This window comes from Canis lupus, chromosome 32, assembly GCF_048164855.1.
Source record: "Canis lupus baileyi chromosome 32, mCanLup2.hap1, whole genome shotgun sequence".
Lineage (NCBI taxonomy): Eukaryota > Metazoa > Chordata > Mammalia > Carnivora > Canidae > Canis > Canis lupus.
The window spans coordinates 10306624-10325407 of record NC_132869.1 but is presented as its reverse complement, the minus strand read 5'-3'; the positions used below and the strand labels follow the sequence as shown (position 1 = coordinate 10325407).

The window sequence follows — 18784 nt, the reverse complement described above, 5'->3', positions numbered from 1 at the left end:
CCTGACAAATAACCAAATAACCTCATATTTCTTTTTTTTAAATATTTTATTTATTTATTATATTATTTATTCATGAGAAAGAGAGAGAATGAGAGAATGAGAGACAGAGAGACAGAGAGGCAGAGAGAGAAGCAGGCCCCACGCAGGGAGCCCGAGGGACTCGATCCGGGTCTCTATCCCGGGTCTCCAGGATCACACCCTGGGCCAAAGGTGGCGCTAAACCCTTGAGCCACCTGGGTTGCCCAGAACCTCATATTTCAACTTAAAAGACTATATACACAACTTGGCTTATAGGACAAAGTTACATATTTTATATCTAAGGAGGCCACTCACCAAAAAAGTAACTTATACTTTAACTATTGGTAGTTGATTAAAAAACATCACTGATTAAAGAAATAAGATCCTAACTATAAAACACAGATTTGTTTGCCTAGAAACCTGTAAGTTAAATTTGAGTGGAACGTTTTTCTTACCCAAATTTATTTTTGTTTGAAAAGAATTTAAATCCAGAGATCTTATCCTTTTCCTGGTTCTTCCCAACTATCATTATCAAAATATATTCTTTAAATTATTAAATTTGTATTGAATCTTTGATAACTAGCTATAAATATACCAATTGATTAGCTCCCTTAATCCTCTTTATTGACATACTCTCTTCCAAAACAAAGATGACTTTTAAGTAAACCTTCTCTGGATTGAGCTGATATTTTCCCCTTTTGGACTTTTAAGTGGCAATTTATCCTGTTTAGTAGGGTGGACATCACTTGTCTTTTAAGAAGACGCTTCTTTATGCCTGTTTTTAGAGATTTAAAGATGCGTTCACATGATCTTTTTTTAAATGCTTTAAATGTGACTACAGTGAAAACAAAATATTTAATAAAGGGAATAAGAGTCCATAAGTATTTTTCTTACTCTTGTTTTGAGTATCCAGGGTCTGAACAACTCAGAAGTTGACTCGATTTTTTTCAAAGGTTGAGAAAAAATGACAAACTGAGATGAGCTCTAAGGGTTTGCACAGGTAGGATGTCAGACATTCAGGACACTTATGCCCAGACCTTGCTTAAAAGACAGGTTTGAACAAAAAGTTTCTGTTCAGAGAGGGTGAAAACATATTAATGGAATAGCAGGAAATGACTCTAGTCTTTAGGGAAAGTTTTGTTTTATATAAAGACTAAAATAAATGTATTGATTCATTTTATTTGAGTATAATTGACACGTGTGACACTAATTTCAGGTACATAACATAGTGATTTGACAAGTTTATACATTAATCTATGCTCACCACCAGTGTAGCTGCCCTTTGTCACCATGCAATGCTGTTATAATACTACTGACTCTCTTTCCTGTGCTGTGCCTTACATCCCCACGGCTTACTCATTCCATAACTGGAAGCCTGTATCTGCCACTCCCCTTTGCCCATCTTACCCATTTCCTCACCCTTCTCCCTCTGGCAGCCATCACTTTGCTCTCCGTGTTTACAGCTCTGATTCTGCTTTTCGTTCATCTGTTTTGCTTTTTAGATTCCACGTATGAGTGAAATCATATGGTATTTATCTTTCTCAGTTTGACTTATTTCACTTAGCATAAAACCCTCTAGGTTTATCCAGGTTGTCACAAATGGCAAGATCTTTTTCTTTCTACAGCCAAGTAATATTCTAGCATGTGTGTGTGTGCGTGTGCGTGTGTGCGTGTATCACATCTTTATCCATAAGAATAAATGATATATATTAGGATTCTGGATTTGGAATTTAGAAGTTACCCTATATATGTTTTATTTCTTCTATATCTTAATGTATGCTTATATATTTTAATGTATGCTTTATATGCTTAATGTAATTTTAATTTAAAATTTTATCGTAATGGACACATAATTATGAAAACTTTTGAACTTTTTTAATATTAGATTTTACTTATGATGTGGAAGGAAACGAGTCATTAATCAAAGCAGAAAAGAAACCTTTTTCAAATACAGAAAACATTGAGCTCAGGGGTAAACACAGCCAAGATTTTATTAAGCGAAACATTGAGGTATGTACTTAAAAATTTAGAAATCAGAACATGGGATTAAATGAGCTATGGAAATGAAAATAGTTGTGTTTAGTGTCTTTAAATATTTTTTTGATCATAATACATATATATGTAACTGAAACAGTATATATAACTGAAAGAAAAGTTTTAGGGACCAGTAATTCACTATTTTTTATTCCATCCTATCTTATTCTCCTCTTTTAAAAATGCTAGCTGTAATTCAGTATACTTATTTCACTACACAGAAACTAATCTGGTTCCTGCAATTTGAAAAACATTTGCTTAGATAATAGTTTCACACGTTTCCCAGATTTTAAATTGTGTTATTAGTAAAATAGGCCTTTTAAAGTAGTGAGACTGATTATATATGTGGTGCATTTAGAAATTTGCATGGAAAATGCTCCTGGTAGAGCTGGAGAGGCCAACTGGTTGTCTGTCCCTTGCTCCCTCCAGCTGAGCCTCCAGGAAGCCTTTCACTTATCTCTTGCCTTGATTAGCTCCCTGCCTTAGGGTCTCAACCTTGGTCTTACAGGCGGACTGTGTCCTCTAGACAGACTAACCAAGGGCTCCTCTATTAGATCAGAATGTCAATTAATTAATTTATAGCAAGAAATGTAGGTGCAGTGGCAAACCACTCTGGCAGTTACTAGACGAGTTAGTGAAGTTAATTCACAAGAGGAGAGAGTTAAATAATTCTTCGCAGTTCAAGCCAGATGCTCCTTCCACGGCTGGACATCATTTCCAGGCAGATTGGATCCATGGGTCAATGTGCCACTGCCAGGACTGGCCTCTGAAACTCTCGCTTTTTCTCTTCCAGTTCCTCTGATCTGAAGGAAACCTCCAATTTGATCTGTCTCTGTGCTGGCTCATTGTATGTTGATTTATTTACTTTTCCAAGAGCAATAGTGTTTTTCCCATATCCGAGTTCTTGCTGACACAGACAGTAGTAGTAGCCTCACCATGGGTTTCCCTTTTCTCTCTTTTCAAAAAGATTTTATTTATTTATTCATGAGAGAAACAGAGAGAGAGGCAGAGACACAGGCAGAGGAGAAGCAGGCTTCCTGCAGGCAACCCGATGTGTAGGACTTGATCCCAGGCCTCCAGGATCACACCCTGAGCTGAAGGCAGACGCTCAACCGCTGAGCCACCCAGGTGTCCCCCTTTTCTCCTTTTAACAATAGCAGATGAATCTTTATTCAGAGCCCTAATATGACAGTCTTGAAATTTAAAAGTAAGTTTATTTAGGAGAGAATGGGACATTCAGCTGGCAAGTGGGCACCTTCGTTTTGCGTGCGACGAAAGAGCAATTTTGAAATGGGTGATGGTGAGAAGGACAGGAAGCGTTTTATTCAGAAGTGTGCCCAGTCCCATACGGTGGGAGAAGGAGGGAGGCACAAGACTGGACCAAATTTTCATGGTCTATTTGGACAAAACACAGGTCAGGCCCCCGGATTTTCTTACCTGGTTGCCAACAAGAACAACAAGAATCCCAAGAAGTACTTCCCTGGAAAAAAACCACCTTCCTTGGTATTAAGAAGACAGTGGAGAGGACAGACTTGATGGTTCCAAAGGCACAGTGGTTGGCTACTGCCTTGTTTATTACAAACTGGAAATGTCTCATGACTTCTTGTGTGTGTACTGTATTTAAATTGATCTCCTACACCAAAATTCAAATCATGAATGGCTGATGGAATGTATCTTTTAGACAGTCCTGCCTGAAATAAGATTGGCTGTGGTTAAATGCACATGATCAATTTTTTGAACTTTGATAGTAATTCCGGTTCAGCACGTGCTGTCACTGTTCCCCTTCTAGAGATATGATTGGAACCGATTGGTAATATTCAACTTTTCACAGAGATGGAAAATGCCATCTCTAAACCTGTAGGCGATGGGGCTTATATTTAGATTTATATAACTGCTATGTTTATTTGCATACTGAGGAAATCCCTTCACTATGTCACAGAACAGCAAGACACAGTTGTGTTTTTTAATTTATTTTTATTTTTTTTTCAGTCGTGTTTCACATTGTGTTTGTTAGTCTGTTAAAGGCAAGGGCTGAAGATAAGCTGGCAATGTCCACTTTCTCTTTTTGGTCTTAACTATGCCAATTTATTTAAAATTCCTTGCATCTAAAATATCGCCTTTTGCTTAATGAAAGGCATTTTCGTGTGGTTTATGTATAATATTAAACCAAGAATATTTAACATGTCTCACATTTTATAGATAATCTATAAGGTCAGACAGTTTTAAAATTCAGTGTGAAAAGAATAGAGTAGCATACTTTGCTTGTGAATTCTTTACTAAGTCAGACAAAGTCATAATTCAGGATTGTCTTTTAAGCAGCTTTTTGAAAACATAACTGTAGAATTACCATATATGCATGATTGGTAATGGTGCTTTTACCAACACACTAGAAGGATTAAAATTGAGGAGCTATATCATCAGCACAAATTTGCAAATTATGTGATAAGGCTTAAAATAATTAAAAACAAAGCCACAGATTAAAAAAATAATAAAAGCAATTTCATTCACTAGATAGATGTCCCATAGGAAGTGGCAAGAAGATTCCTTCCAAATATCTCAGCAAATATGTTATTACATTGACAAATATTATATAAAGAAAAGTTTGCAAAACCCATGTTTGTTTTATTTTATATTTTATATAAAATGTTTGTGGAAATGGCTACACCAGAGCCTGCTTATAGCAGGAATATCTTTGCTTGGAGAATGGACCTATAGCAAAAATTTGGCATAAAAGAAAACTACCTCGCAAATGAAAAATGCCTAATCTCACAAATTTTACCTTGTTGTATCTGTGCTATAGAAGTCTCAGGTCTCATTTTTATGTTCCTGAACTATGAACTCTTTTTTATTAATACATTCCGTAGTTGGCCAAGAATTCAGGAAAGCCTGTGGTCATGACTGACAGAGAGAAGAAAAGGCTGATTGAACTTTTAAAGGACTTAGATGATGGAGATTCGGGGCTGTCCTGTCCTGAGGTATGTAAGCTCCGATATTCAATGACCTCTACACTTCTTCTTCTTCTTCTTCTTTTTTTTTTTTTTTTTTTTTTTGGTAGTTTCAATTTTTTATTTAAATTTCAGTTAGTGGGCAGCCGGGGTGGCTCAGTGGTTTAGCGTCACCTTCAGCCCCGGGGCGTGATCCTGGAGTCCCACATCCGGCTCCCTGCATGGAGCCTGCTTCTCCCTCTGCCTGTGTCTCTGCCTCTCTCTGTGTGTCTCATGAATAAATAAATAAAATCTTCAAGAAATTTAAAAAAAATAAATTTCAGTTAGTTAACACATAGTGTAATATTAGTTTCAGGTGTAGGACTTAGTGATTCATCACTTGCTTACAACACCCGGTGTTCATCACACCACATGATTTAATCCTCATCACCTATTTAACCCGCCCCCAACCCCACCTCTCTCCATCAACTCTCAGTTTGTTCTCTGTTGTTAAGAGTCTGTTTTATGGTTTGCCTCTCTCTTTCCTTCCCCCATGTTCATTTGTTTTGTTTCTTAAATTCCACATATGAGTGAGATCATATGTATTTTTCTTTTTCTTATTGATTTATTTCACTTAGCATAAAACTCTCTAGCTCCAACCACTGCAAAACATGCCTAATCGTGTCTGATCTTAGAAGCTAAGCAGGGTTACGGCCAGGTTAGTATTTGGATGGGAGACCTCTGTGCTTCTTAACTTTAATTTTTTGTCATGTTATTGACCCATTAGCATAAATTTTCAGTAAGTTTTTAAATTATGGGACAATATTCTCTGACTTGAAAAAAATCCTGTTTTACAAACTTATGTTTATTGAATTTTTCAGATTTATTCTTGGTCAATTCATTATTGACTCTCAGAGGATTATCTTATGTCACTTTAAGAGTGACTGCACAGGGCAGCCTGGGTGGCTCAGCGGTTTAGCACTGCCTTCAGCCCAGGGCCTGATCCTGGAGACCTGGGATCCAGTCCCAGTCAGGCTTCCTGCGTGGAGACTGCTTCTCCCTCTAGCTGTGTTTCTGCCTCTCTCTCTCTCTCTCTAATAAATAAATAAAATCTTTTTTTTTAAAGATTTTATTTATTTATTCATAGAGACACAGCTAGAGAGAGAGAGGCAGAGACACAGGCAGAGGAACAGGCTCCATGCAGGGAGCCTGACGTGGGACTCGATCCAGGGTCTCCAGGATCATGCCCTGAGCTGCAGGCGGCGCTAAACCGCTGCACCACCGGGGCTGCCCTAAAATCTAAAAAAAAAATAGTGACTGCTCATTAGCTATCACAGTCATAACCTCGGACTGCAATGTAATAGGCTTCGTTACTGACAACATATAAATGTGTTTCTCTGTTCTTTTATTTGGGACATTTCTTATTATCTCTAAACTGGTTCCGGGGTATTTTTGGTGGAGTCTTCAGTAATCCTAACAAACACCATCCTGCTCCCTGCCTAGTTAAAGCTTGAGCATCCAGGTCCCTGAAGAGTACAAGTGTGGGTGTTTATAGGGCATGTGCAGGTCAGATAATCATTTGCGCTTGTTTACTAAACTTACAGCAATATTCTTTTTATTTTTAAATTTTTACATTTATTTTTACTTATTTATTTTTAAGATTTATTTTTTTTAAATAAAAAGCCAAGTGCCCCTGGTTTTGTTATTAATTATGAAATTAGGCAAACTGCTAGCCACTGATTCTCTGGGTAACCACACAATGGCATGGTAAATCTTCCTTATGTACCTAGGAATGATGTAACAATGAATTTTTGTTGTTAAATGTTGCCTTTTATGTATTATTTTTGTTAGTGTCTGTGCCTTGTCCCTCTCTTTATTTTAAACTCTTTTCTATAATTTTATTTTTTGGTAGATTGTTTACAAAGATCATATAGCTGGATTTTTGTTGTTGCTGTTGTGTCTTTTTTTCTTTATCTTTTGTTATTATTTCCTTATTCTTAATCTCTTAATGAGGATATTTAATTTATTCATATTTATTAAGACCACTGACAATGTTTAGACCTTTTTTTGACATCTTATTTTGTATTTCATTGATTAGATTTATTTGGTTTTCTTAACTTCACCTCTTTTTCTTCTCATAGTTTGAGGATTCAATTCAGTATCCTCTATCTGAGCTAGTGCTGCTAACCTTCAGTTTCTTGAAATACATTAAAATGTACATTTTTTTCAACTTCAACGATTATTCTCTAAAATCTTATATCTTAACAAGGACTGATCTTTGGTATTTGGCTTTTATTTACCTTTCTTCCATTTTTTGCTCCCTCCAGAATGTTGGTCCCAAAATATTATAAGTTTTTACCTTTAAAAATGGTATACTTCAAAACAACAACAATATGGTATACCTCTCGTATTTTAGGAATCTTTCTCAGTGGTAGCCAATTTTTTAGCCACATCATTGCATGGACCTTGTCAGGCCTTTTGATCTGAAGGCTCAAATCTTTCTTAGTTTAAAAATGATCTTCTAGGGATCCCTGGGTGGCGCAGCGGTTTGGCGCCTGCCTTTGGCCCAGGGCGCGATCCTGGAGACCCGGGATGGGATCCCACGTCGGGCTCCCGGTGCATGGAGCCTGCTTCTCCCTCTGCCTGTGTCTCTGCCTCTCTCTCTGTGACTATCATAAATAAATTAAAAAAAATTAAAAAATTTTAAAAATGATCTTCTATTGTTCCTTTGTTCTTTGTTTCCATGACATCTTTTCTCTCCTTTTGGGCTTACCTATAAAATGGGATATTGATGGGGAATGTGATGGGCTGCAGGTAACAAAACACTTTATAAACTGTGGCTTAAACAAGTAAGGAGTGTATTTTGCTTCAGTAACAAGAAATCCAGGTGCAAATAGCTAGTGTTTTTCTTTATTCCTGTTCTGTATTCTTAGTATGGTTTTGTTTTTAGGTTGTAAGATTGCTGTTCTCTCTGTAGGCATTGTATCTATTTTGGAGCTGGAAAGAAGAGGGAAAGGGTAAAGGGAAAGGGAACACTCCTCTGAGGCTTTGCTTTTCATTTGGGAGTGTGTGGTGTTCCTGGGACTTCCACCTGCAACTGGTCAGCCCAGCTGTGTCATGTGGTCATTCATTTCACACATCACTGCAAGTAAGACTGGGGTTCAGGCATTTTGCTTTCTCACTTTAATAGCACAGGAAGCAAGGAGAAAGGAAGTTGGAAAGGGAGATCAGGTTAGTCAGTGTACAAGCCCACAGGTAGGTATAGAACCTCTTGGGTCTCTCTTCTAGGTCTTGTCTTTTTTTTTTTTTTTTAAGATTTTATTTATTTATTAATGAGAGACACAGAGAGGCAGAGGGAGAAGTAGGCTCTGCGTGGGGATCCTGATATGGGACTCAATCCCAGGACCTTTGGATCATGACCTGATCTGAAGGCAGATGCTTAACCACTGAGCCACCCAGGTGTCCCTCTCTCCTGGGTCTTATAATATTTTTCTCATAATCTTCATCTTTTAAGTCATTTTGCTCAGATGAGCTCATTCCATAGTTTTCAACCATGTGTCTTCTGCTACTAGCTGTGCAGCCCTCTTTTGAGATTGTTTTTATTTTTATAGTTTTGTTGTTTTGTAAACTAATATTTGCTGAGAGTTTTTTCTGAATGTATTGTAAGGAGAAAGAGGATCCTTTCTTATTATCTGGCATGAGGGATAGACATTTCATACAGAAATTCTATAAATTCCTGGCACATGCTGGAATAGATTCAGAGGAGGAAGACAGGAAGTATGGTGGGAAGAATGTAGGAACACTTTGAGAAAGGGATCCATCAACTATATTCTTTTTTTTTTTTTTAAGATTTTATTTATTTATTTGACAGGGAGAAAGTGTCCATGCAGGGGGAGCAGCAGAGGGAGAGGGAGAAGCAAGCTTCCCACTGAGCAAGGAGACCGATGTGGGGATCCATCCTGGGACCCTGGGATCATGAACTGATCTGTGGCTATCCTAGGGGTTTCTGTGAATATCAAATGGTCCCAAAAGAATTAATCATTTTCCTCCTCAAACCTATTATGTCTCCTGAATTACCTTGTTTGGCCAATAGGACTACTATACCTCTAGTTCTCAATATCCAGAATTTGGTTTTTATCTTTGATCCTTACACCTCCTTTCATTCTTCTATCAAATTATCTCTAGATTCTGTAAATTCTACTTCTTAAGTATCTCTGAAAAAAAAAGAAAAGTATCTCTGAAATCTGTTCTATGTTCTGTATTCCTAGGAAATATTCCTTAGTTGAGGTGCTTATCATTTTTGTTCTAGATTATGGCTTTTGCTTCTCTCTCTTTTTTTTTAAAGGTCTATTTATTTTAGAGAGAGTGCACATGTGTGAGTAGGGGGAGGGGCAGAGGGAGAGAGAGATATGCTGGGCTTGATCCTAGGACCCTGAGACCATGACTGAGCTGAAATCAAGAGTTGGACTGGACTGGAAACTATTTACTATTTTACTTTTTTTCTTTCACTATCCAAATGTTAATTTTGTGTTTTCTGTATTGTTTTGGCACGTGTGTATGATGAGCATTGACATAGCAGTCTGGAAGGGATATTTTGCAAGAAACATAGCATGGGAATGACCTGGTGACGCTTGTTTCCTCTTAGGGTGATGAGTCTGGCTGGCTGGTCCCAGGAGAAGGATACACACTTGCAATCACCCAGCACCAGCAGCTTGCTGAAATAGACACAAAGCTCCAAGAACTTTCTGCAGCCTCACCAACAAGTTCTAGCTTCTCTCCAAAACTTGAAAACCAGAGTGACCAGGTAGGTTTAATTTAAGAGCACGCAGACGGTACAGGTTTGTGTGCTAAAACGAGTTCACATAATTTGACAATCTGCTTGTTAACTAAAGAAGTTTCTTCCCAAATGCCTTTCCCATGATTATAAATGTAGTGATAGTAGTTTCCAGAAGTGCGTATATTGTGTGTATTTTTCTTTGGTGACTTCACTTCCTCTTCATTTTTCTGTTAGTTGATAATTTGCTGGGAGAGGTCACTTAGGAAATATTTATTTTAATGGTATTATATTCTTATGATTTAAGCTAATTCTTGATCATGAACAGGAGGCAGGATAGAGAAGAAAATTGATAGAGTGCTCGTTTGTCCTTTAAGAGCCTTATTTTTCTTAATTCCTCTGTTCTAGGTCTCCGCAGTGGCAGCTGCTTGTTCCTTACACTGCCAGATTCTTCTCATTTAACATTAAGCAGTGAAGCTCCTTATGTTGACCTCTCTCCTCAGAGGACTTGAAATAAATGTATTTTCCTCTCTTGATAGTTCTCTCAAATCAAAGAATACCTGTTTAGAAAAACAGAAGAGGGGATCCCTGGGTGGCGCAGCGGTTTGGCGCCTGCCTTTGGCCCAGGGCGGGATCCTGGAGACCCGGGATCAAATCCCACGTCGGGCTCCCGGTGCATGGAGCCTGTTTCTCCCTCTGCCTGTGTCTCTGCCTCTCTCTCTCTCTGTGTGACTATCATAAATAAATTTAAAAAAAATTAAAAAAAAAAAAAAAGAAAAACAGAAGAGTTATGACAGCTTTGTAGAAGTAAAATTGTCTTTTTCACCTGTCCATGCTTCATTGGATTTAGCTCGGAGTTGAGTAGTGGTTTTCACCCAGAGAGAAAATGGTTGGTCTTTTGTTACCGGACCTCTACTGGTTTTGAAGACATTTCACCAAATCATTTTCAGTACAATCTTAAATGCATGTGATTTTTTTTTTTTTTTTGGTTCTAAAAAAGATTTAAAAATAAGTATTCTATAGGTAGTAATTCTGCTTTATAGTGAGTCTTTAATTGAAGGTTAGGGATCTGGTTTTGGGCTAGTTGAAACAGCTTCAAGGGAAAAGAGGAGTGTTAAGATGTTCCCCAGGGCTTTGGCACTAGTTACATCACTAGTTTATTTATGTCACCAGGTGCCATTTCCCAAAAGGTGGAAGCCAAGACAGGGAATTAAATTGTTCAGGGATACTCTGTTCTTTTTGTGTTACAGCAGATTTTGTTGTTGTTGTTATCATTGTTGGATTTCAAGGGTAGCTGAGATCCCAAAGCTGAGTAATGATCCTAAAGGTAGGAAATATCTTTTTCATGATGGTCAAATGTTATTCTTTATGGAGCGAGTGAGAATTTAGAGATTTGCTTAGCCAGTAGGGCTTAAATAAAATGACTATGGTAATATTCTGTTATCAATTTTTAAAAGATTTAATTTATTTATTTGAGAGAGAGAGAGATCATGAGCAGGGGCAGAAGGGTAATGGGAGAAGCCGACTCCGCACTGAGCAGGGAGCCTGATGAGGAACCCAATCCCAGGACCCTGGGATCATGACCTGAGCTGATGCTTAATCAACTGAACCACCCAGGCAGGCACCCTGTCATTGTCATTTAAGTCACATTTTCAGAGTTCACATTTATAGTTCAGAAAAATATTTAAAAGATATTAAAAGGGAAAACCAACCAGTATATTACTTAGTTGTCACTTACTGAGATTATATATTTTTATGTGAAATAACATATGGTTGGAGACTCTTGCATTTTAGGACTTTTGTTGGATGCAGAAACAGAAATGTAACATCATAGTTGATGAAAAGAAATAATTAATGCTCCTTGCATGCAAAAAAAAATGACTTTTGAGCTTTTGTTCCATTTCCTCTTGGCGTTTTCTCATTTCTAACTAAAACCAGCATTGTGCATTGAATTTTCAGGCCAGAAATGCTAACATGGCAAATTATTTTGCAGATATTATTTTTGGATTGGAATTCCTTTTGGATAAATCCACTGAAAAGTATCTTGGTTAAGCCTTGCATATCTATGCAGTTGATGAATGGGCTCCAATCTGTTGCTGAACCACAAATATTCATAGTGCATATCCACATTATTTTTATTTTTAACCCTTCTGCAAACCATTAACTCATCAGTAATTTTTCTCTACGCTCCTTATGAAAGAATGTCTTTTAAGTGGAATATGAATTTCCGTTTTTCAGCAATTGGTTCAGCAGTATTAATCAAGTGCTCACTGTGTAGGAATTGTAGAGTACTGAAAGACAAGTCAGGCGAATATAGAACTGCGGAGTCAAAAAGCCTCACTTTGAGTTCTGGCTTTTTCCACTAAGTAGCTCTGAGGCCTTGGGCATTCATTAGAAGCATCCTGAACCCTAAATTTCCTTATCTGTACAGTAGTAATAACAACATCATTCTTCAGGGCTCTTTTAAAGGATGGATGAGTCGATTTGCGTAAAGTGCTCAGCACTGTGTCTGACAAAACTCAACCAATGATGTTATTATTATAATAATAAGTGACTTAAGGAACACCTTTCCTTATAGGAGGCACAGAATATATGTAGATAACTGTGGTAAAAGACAACACAGGTAAAAAAAAAAAAAAAGACAGATGAGCACACTAGAGAACCCCACAGAGGCAAAGTGCTGTGATGCTTCCGGGGAGAGAGAGAAAGCACATCCAGAAGGAGCGTGAAGGAAGGCCAATTCCACAGGTGAGGGACAGGAGGAGGAAGAGGACCTGTGAATGAAGCAGGAAGGGCCAGAGGCCCAGAGCAGGCCACCATTAGACAGCGGGAGGTTGGGAATTGGTAGCCTGCAGGGCAAATTTGACTCCCATGGGGGTTTCCTTTAGCTCACATAGGATTTACAATTTTTTGAGCTGGCATTTCAAAATTGGGTGAATCCACATAAATGTCTACATTTCTAGTTTTTCTTGAGAAATTAGAGCATCTGGCAACAGGAAACCTGAATCCTTGCTTGGCAAACTACAGGATTGATCTGAGTAGCAACTGCTGCTTTCTGCAGAGCACCAATTCCCCAATTTGCCACAGTATCCACGACTCCATATCGTGTTGCAGGCCCCAAGCCTCCTGTGTGCATTTAAGTCTCTCACTCAGCCCTGCACAAGACATCAAAACATCTTTGAATGCCTGCTTGTTTTGTGGGGGATGCTGTGGTAGGTGACACTGAATGTCCAGACTGGTGTGTGGCTTCATCTCCTACCTTAAGGCGGCTTGTAGCATCCTGAGGGTGGGATGTCAACCGAGAAGAAGTGGTGGATTGACCATCCAGTGAAAGGAGTACCACAGTATGCCATTGGATCATATGAAAAGTATAGAAAGAACATGCCAGCTGGGAGGGTTCACAGCGAAAGGAAGGGTTATTTGCTGAAGGCATGATATATTTAAAAAAATTCCTTTGGAGACTTTTTTATTTATTTATAAAATTTTGGTCAAGAAAACAATTTCCCAAACAAATTGAAAGTGCAGACTTTGTGACTTGCTGACTATGGCAACTCTGAGGTGCTAAATCGGTAGACACATGAGCCTAGGATGATACATGTACTCGAGTCAGAATAATTTGAGAGGCTCCAGAAATATGGGGCAAGGATTCAGGAAGTTGTTGTGAAAGCAGCGGTTGAGAAATCTTCTTTTCCTTTGGATCTTGCTGATTAGGGTATTCTTGGAGGATACCCTGGTCTGGCTCTTAACTTTCTGGCAATATTTGAAAAAGCAGAATTTGGCTTTTACATATCTGATTTCCTTAGTGTAAAACAAAGCATGTGATCACATTCAGAAGGAAGAATGGCATATTACTACTATTGCCGTAATGTGCATAATATCACGTGGGTGCCGTTTTTACATCTGGTTTTTATTTTCATTTCATCTTAGCAAGAGAGAACTAATTGAAGCAATTTTTTCCTTAAGATCTGTGGTTTAACTGTGCATACCTTTCCATATCCATCCCCTAGCCCCTCCAACAAATCAGTTAGTTCTTTCCTCATATTGTAAATCCCACCATAAAATTGAGTGATGTTCTATAATTTAGTTGCCATATTTCTTAGTTGTTGCTGTCTTAGATTCCAGGTTTCTCTAGAAATATCTAAGATATAGGAGTTATGTGCATATTTAGTTTCTTAAGTCTTTAGCAACTGGATTCAATAATAAATTCTATCCAGTTTGGCTCTTGTAAAGAAATGTAATTTATTTGCATCTCATGCAATCTGTCTTACTAAATCTAGAATACCAGTTCCTGGTTAGGTTTTTTTTCTTTTTCCTGGTTGGAAGGGGGTCTTCAAATTGTCCTCATTGACAAGAGGCATTTCTTTGTTCTTAACCCAGTTGGTTTAACTGAACATAAAGTTCTCCCTTAATTTGATTTTTTTTTTGTTGTTGTTGTTCTTAAAATGTTGATTCAGTTGTACCCATTTTGGTGAGGCCAACAAAAAATTAATAAACATATGATTGATGAAAACTGTAGTTGCATTCATCTTTTTTCTTACCAAGAGCATACTATTGCGGACAGCAACAATTACCTGTTTTTTTTGTCTCTTCCTGTTTCAACATTAGCTAAAGTTGAGAAAATATAAAATGTTGTTTGATTTGTAATTCTGAAAGATGTTTAATTGTTCCATCCAGGGGTTTGCAGAGTTCTGATGATGTCCATGTAGTCTGCTTGATGTCAAATAATCAATATGCTGGTTGAGGGCAGGAATCTGGGAATTTTTTTATGTATGCTAGTCACCAGCACAGAAATCTCATTGACCATTGGCTCATTTCCAAAAACTATAGAAGTATGTGATATGAACATGGATTTTTGGATTGAGGGATAAACAAGAAGTTACTTCAAAGGTCATTGCTAACCTGTCAGGCATTCCCAAATAAATCTGGGGGATTCTTCTTGCCCCCTCTGTTTTACAGATTAAAGTTTCATTTATATTTTTTTATTTTTCTATGTTAAGTCTCCTGTGCAGTCAAGGTTTCTTTTGTTTCATGGCAATATTCTAAAATGGTGAAGACAATTTGGCTGAAAGATTTTTTTCCCTGCTTCTTGTAAATTGCCAGGCAAATGACCCATCTGATGACGGAAATTAGCAATCGCCTTTGGAAAAGTATAGCTTTTGTTTGAAAACATGGGGAAAGCTGGCTTTATTTAGGCAGATTTGTATTTTCCTATTTAGTTAGCTTCAAAGACCCCTGTTGGCTCAGTCAACACCATAGATATTTTTCTAAGGTTGAACTTAGAATCCCTTGGCAGTCAGTTAGTCAAATCAACAAAAATCTATTGACCTCAGGGACATTTCTCTTCTTGTGGCTTCTTGGATTTTCTGTGCATGTTAGAGAGCTTTCACTGAACTGATTTTTACTTTTACTGAATAAAAGCATTCCCATATGCCTCAGAAATACAGACACCACATGGCTGGTCAGAGAATCTGCTCAAACATTTCTATCACTGGAGATCAAGACATTTCCTGATGATCGTGAAAACAGTAAAGATTGGGGGATCCCTGGGTGGCGCACCGGTTTGGTGCCTGCCTTTGGCCCAGGGCTCGATCCTGGAGACCTGGGATTGAGTCCCACGTCGGGCTCCCGGTGCATGGAGCCTGCTTCTCCCTCTGTCTGTGTCTCTGCCTCTCTCCCTCTGTCTGTGTGTGACTATCATAAATAAATAAAAATAAAAATTAAAAAAAAAAAAGAAAACAGTAAAGGTTGGCACTCTGATGTGACAAGAGAACCTCTCCTGGTACCACACAGCTTCTTGAATATGCCAGGGGGGAATTTTTGCCAGAATCAGTGATTACCTTTTTTTGGTTCCTCTTGGCCTCTATTCTATTGCATGCTGTCCTTCAGATATTTGAACTATATGGTTATGGATCAGACCACAACTGAGGAAGGATGTTATATATCCTTGGGTCTAACTAGAGAATTACAGACTCATAAGCTATGTCAGTTGGAAGAAAGTTTTTTGGAAGAGATTGAGACCTAGAAAGCAAAAGTGACTTGCTCAGAAGTAATTGAGACCTAGAAAGCAAAAGTGACTTGCTCAGAAGTACACAACTGGTTATACCAGTGGAACTGGGTCTAAAATTTAACCTTTGGGCCAGTACCTTTGAGAGAGTCACGTTGTCAGAGCAGAACAGAAATAGCCTTGGTAGAATAATAGTTTTGTTTCATAAAATATGACTTCTGCTTATGAAATTAATACATGTTTATTATAGAAAATGTAGGAAATACAAAAGCTTCTAAGAGAAATAAGATGAAAGAATCAAGATTTTTACCATCAAGTTGAATTTCCTTCCAGTCTACTTTGCAACACACATGCACACACACACCCACACCCACACCACACACACACAGTATACCAGGAGAAGGAGAGCTGTGGGAGAAGAACCAGCCATCCAAAATTGTAATCATAGAAGGTCTGGGCAAAGAATTGACCAAGCTTTCCCCCTTCAGCATGAGAATTTGAGCTCTGGTTAACTACCTGTTTCCCTGGCAATCTGATAAAAGTCGCAATGTTAACGATGTCAGAAAGCAAAATGACCCCGGGATTGGGGGAATCATAAATAAAGGCGTGGTGGGGAAGCCATACCTTGGGTCTCCTAAGTGCAGTGATTCTTGAGACTGGCCAGGACCCTGTGGGGGCATGCCTGTGGGACCATTTTCAAGAGATGATGTTCTTATGAAATATGAAGCTTTTAAGCAGGGTAGCTTCCTCGCCCCTTGCGCATCTACTGTCATGGCATGACTGCAGTAAAAACTCTCATTGAAGAGGGATACCTGACACTGCCCTGCCGTGTTTCCTGTATTATATTCTTCTGAATAGACTCTCTCCATGTATGGCCTTTGTCTTTGAGCTTGAATACTCACTTGAATCTAAGAAAACTCTTCTGATGGCCACCTTGGGGATACATTGCTGCCCAAACTATAATGCCAAAGCAGAGAGGAGAAGGGGAAAAATACTGCAAGCCCTCTTTTCTCCCACCTTCCAGTTTCTCCTCACATTGATTAAAGCTAATCACTGGGATGCCTGGGTGGCTCAGTGGTTGTGCATCTGCCTTCAGCTCAGGGCATGATCCCAGGGTCCTGGAATTGAGTCCTGCAGGGAGCCTGCTTCTCCCTCTGCCTATGTCTCTGCCTCTTTCTCTGTGTCTCTGATGAAATATAGATAAAATCTTAAAAAAAAAAAAAAAAGCTAACCACAAGGCAAAGGTCAAGGAGAAAGAGTCCAATTGTCCTAGCTTGAGTCAGGTGCTGTCCACAGTTTGTTAGTTTATCATTCTTGTCTTGATGGACATTCGCCTATAAGCATAAAGCTGCTATGAACATTTGTGTACAAGGCTTCAGTCATATATTTTCATTTCTCTTAGATGGATTCACAGAAGTGGAATTGCCAGGTCACAGGATAGACAACATTGAACTTTTTAAGAAACTGTCAAACAATTTTCCAAAGTGGTTGTACCATTTTGTATACTTTCACCAATAATACCTGAGAATTCCCTCTTGGTCCACACCTTTCCAACATTTGGTGTTAACAAAATTTTTCCTGGGCCATTTCTGTGGCTGTGTAGTGCTATCTGATTGCTATTTTAATTTACATTTCCCTGATGATTTAATGATGTTGAGGACTTCTTCATGTGCTTGTCATTCACATATCTTTTATGAAGTATCTACTCAAGTAATTTTCAAGCTAGTTGGGTTTTTTTAGAATTTATTTTTCTTTATTTTATTACTATAAAATAAATTTTATTTATTTCCTTATTTTATTTCTTTATTTTTCTTTATTTTATTTTTATTGTGAGTTCTTTACATATTATGGATACAAGTCCTTTGATAGGTTTATGTGTTATAATATTTTACTCTCAGTTTGTGGATTGCCTTAATGGTGGTTTGAATAAGCAAAATTTAATATATTGATGAAGTTTGATTTAGAAAAAATTTTCTTTCTGTGCCTTTTTTTTTTTTGCCTACTTGAAGATTAAAAAAAATCGTAGTTGTAGATTATTAAAATGCTGTCCTTTAAAAAAAATTTCCTTTTAAAATGAAATCCAGTTTGGATATTTTTCATCTCTCTGTATTTTATAGAGTGAATGTTTATGTCCTCTCAAAATTAATATGTTGAAATCTAATCCCCAATGTGATGGTATTTGGAGGTCAGGACTGTGGAATGTGATTAGGTCATGAGGGGGGAGCACTCATGAATGAGATTAGTGCTCTTATAAAAGAGACCCAAAGAGCTCCCCTGTCCCTTCTTGCCACGTGAGGGTATAGCCAAGAAGATGGTCATCTAGGAACCAGGAAGCAGGCCTTTACCAGACACCAAGTCTACCAGTGCCTTGATACCAGATTTCCAAGCCCCCAGAACTATGTTTCTGTTGTTTATAAGCCCCCCAGTGTGTGGTCTTCTGTACTAGCAACTCAGGCAGACTAAGACACTGTGTATCCTACTTCATAGTAGGGATATCTCTATGAAAGTTCATGAAATACTAGATGCTGAAAGCTGCAGAAGGACCTTCATGCCATCTTTTCCAAATGCCTAACATTAGGTTTCCTTCTTAAAAATATTTCTGATAATAACTCACCCTCTGGGTGCTTCTAGAGATTGAAGCTACCAGAAATGAGTCCCCTTTTGGGGAGTACAAAATGTAAAAGAATTATTTCTTGAAATTGAAATACTCTTTTAATAGTCTCCTCATTAGAATGTGATACTATATAAATTTCATCGAAACAGTAGTGTGATCAGAATTGAGAACCAAATGACAGTTTACCTTTGAATAATGTAGGGGTGAGGGGCACCGACCACCTGTGCAATTGAAGATCTGTATGTTACTTTTGACTTCTCATAAGCTTAATTACCCATAGTTTACCATTGACTGGAAGCCTCACCAATAACATAAAGAGCCAATTAACACATATTTTGAATGCTGTTTTTAAAAAAAATTTTTAGAGTTTTTTTTAAAAAATATTTTATTTATTTATTCATGAGGGACAGAGAGAG

At 38.0% G+C, this 18784-nt stretch overlaps 1 protein-coding gene across 12 annotated transcripts in view; it reads left to right on the top strand.

Annotated features, from left to right (window-relative positions):
* The window catches only part of FSIP1 (fibrous sheath interacting protein 1), a 194253-nt gene that overhangs the window by 41958 nt on the left and 133511 nt on the right, over nt 1-18784 (top strand). For all 12 annotated transcript variants that reach the window (XR_012022517.1, XR_012022514.1, XR_012022511.1 and 9 more), the window contains 3 exons: nt 1904-2028; nt 4917-5027; nt 9622-9780. Coding sequence is in view for 2 of the 12 variants with exons in the window: in XM_072808612.1 (XP_072664713.1) it covers nt 1904-2028; nt 4917-5027; nt 9622-9780 (395 nt within the window). In the remaining 10 variants the exon portion in view is untranslated. The remainder of the gene's footprint in view (nt 1-1903; nt 2029-4916; nt 5028-9621; nt 9781-18784) is intronic.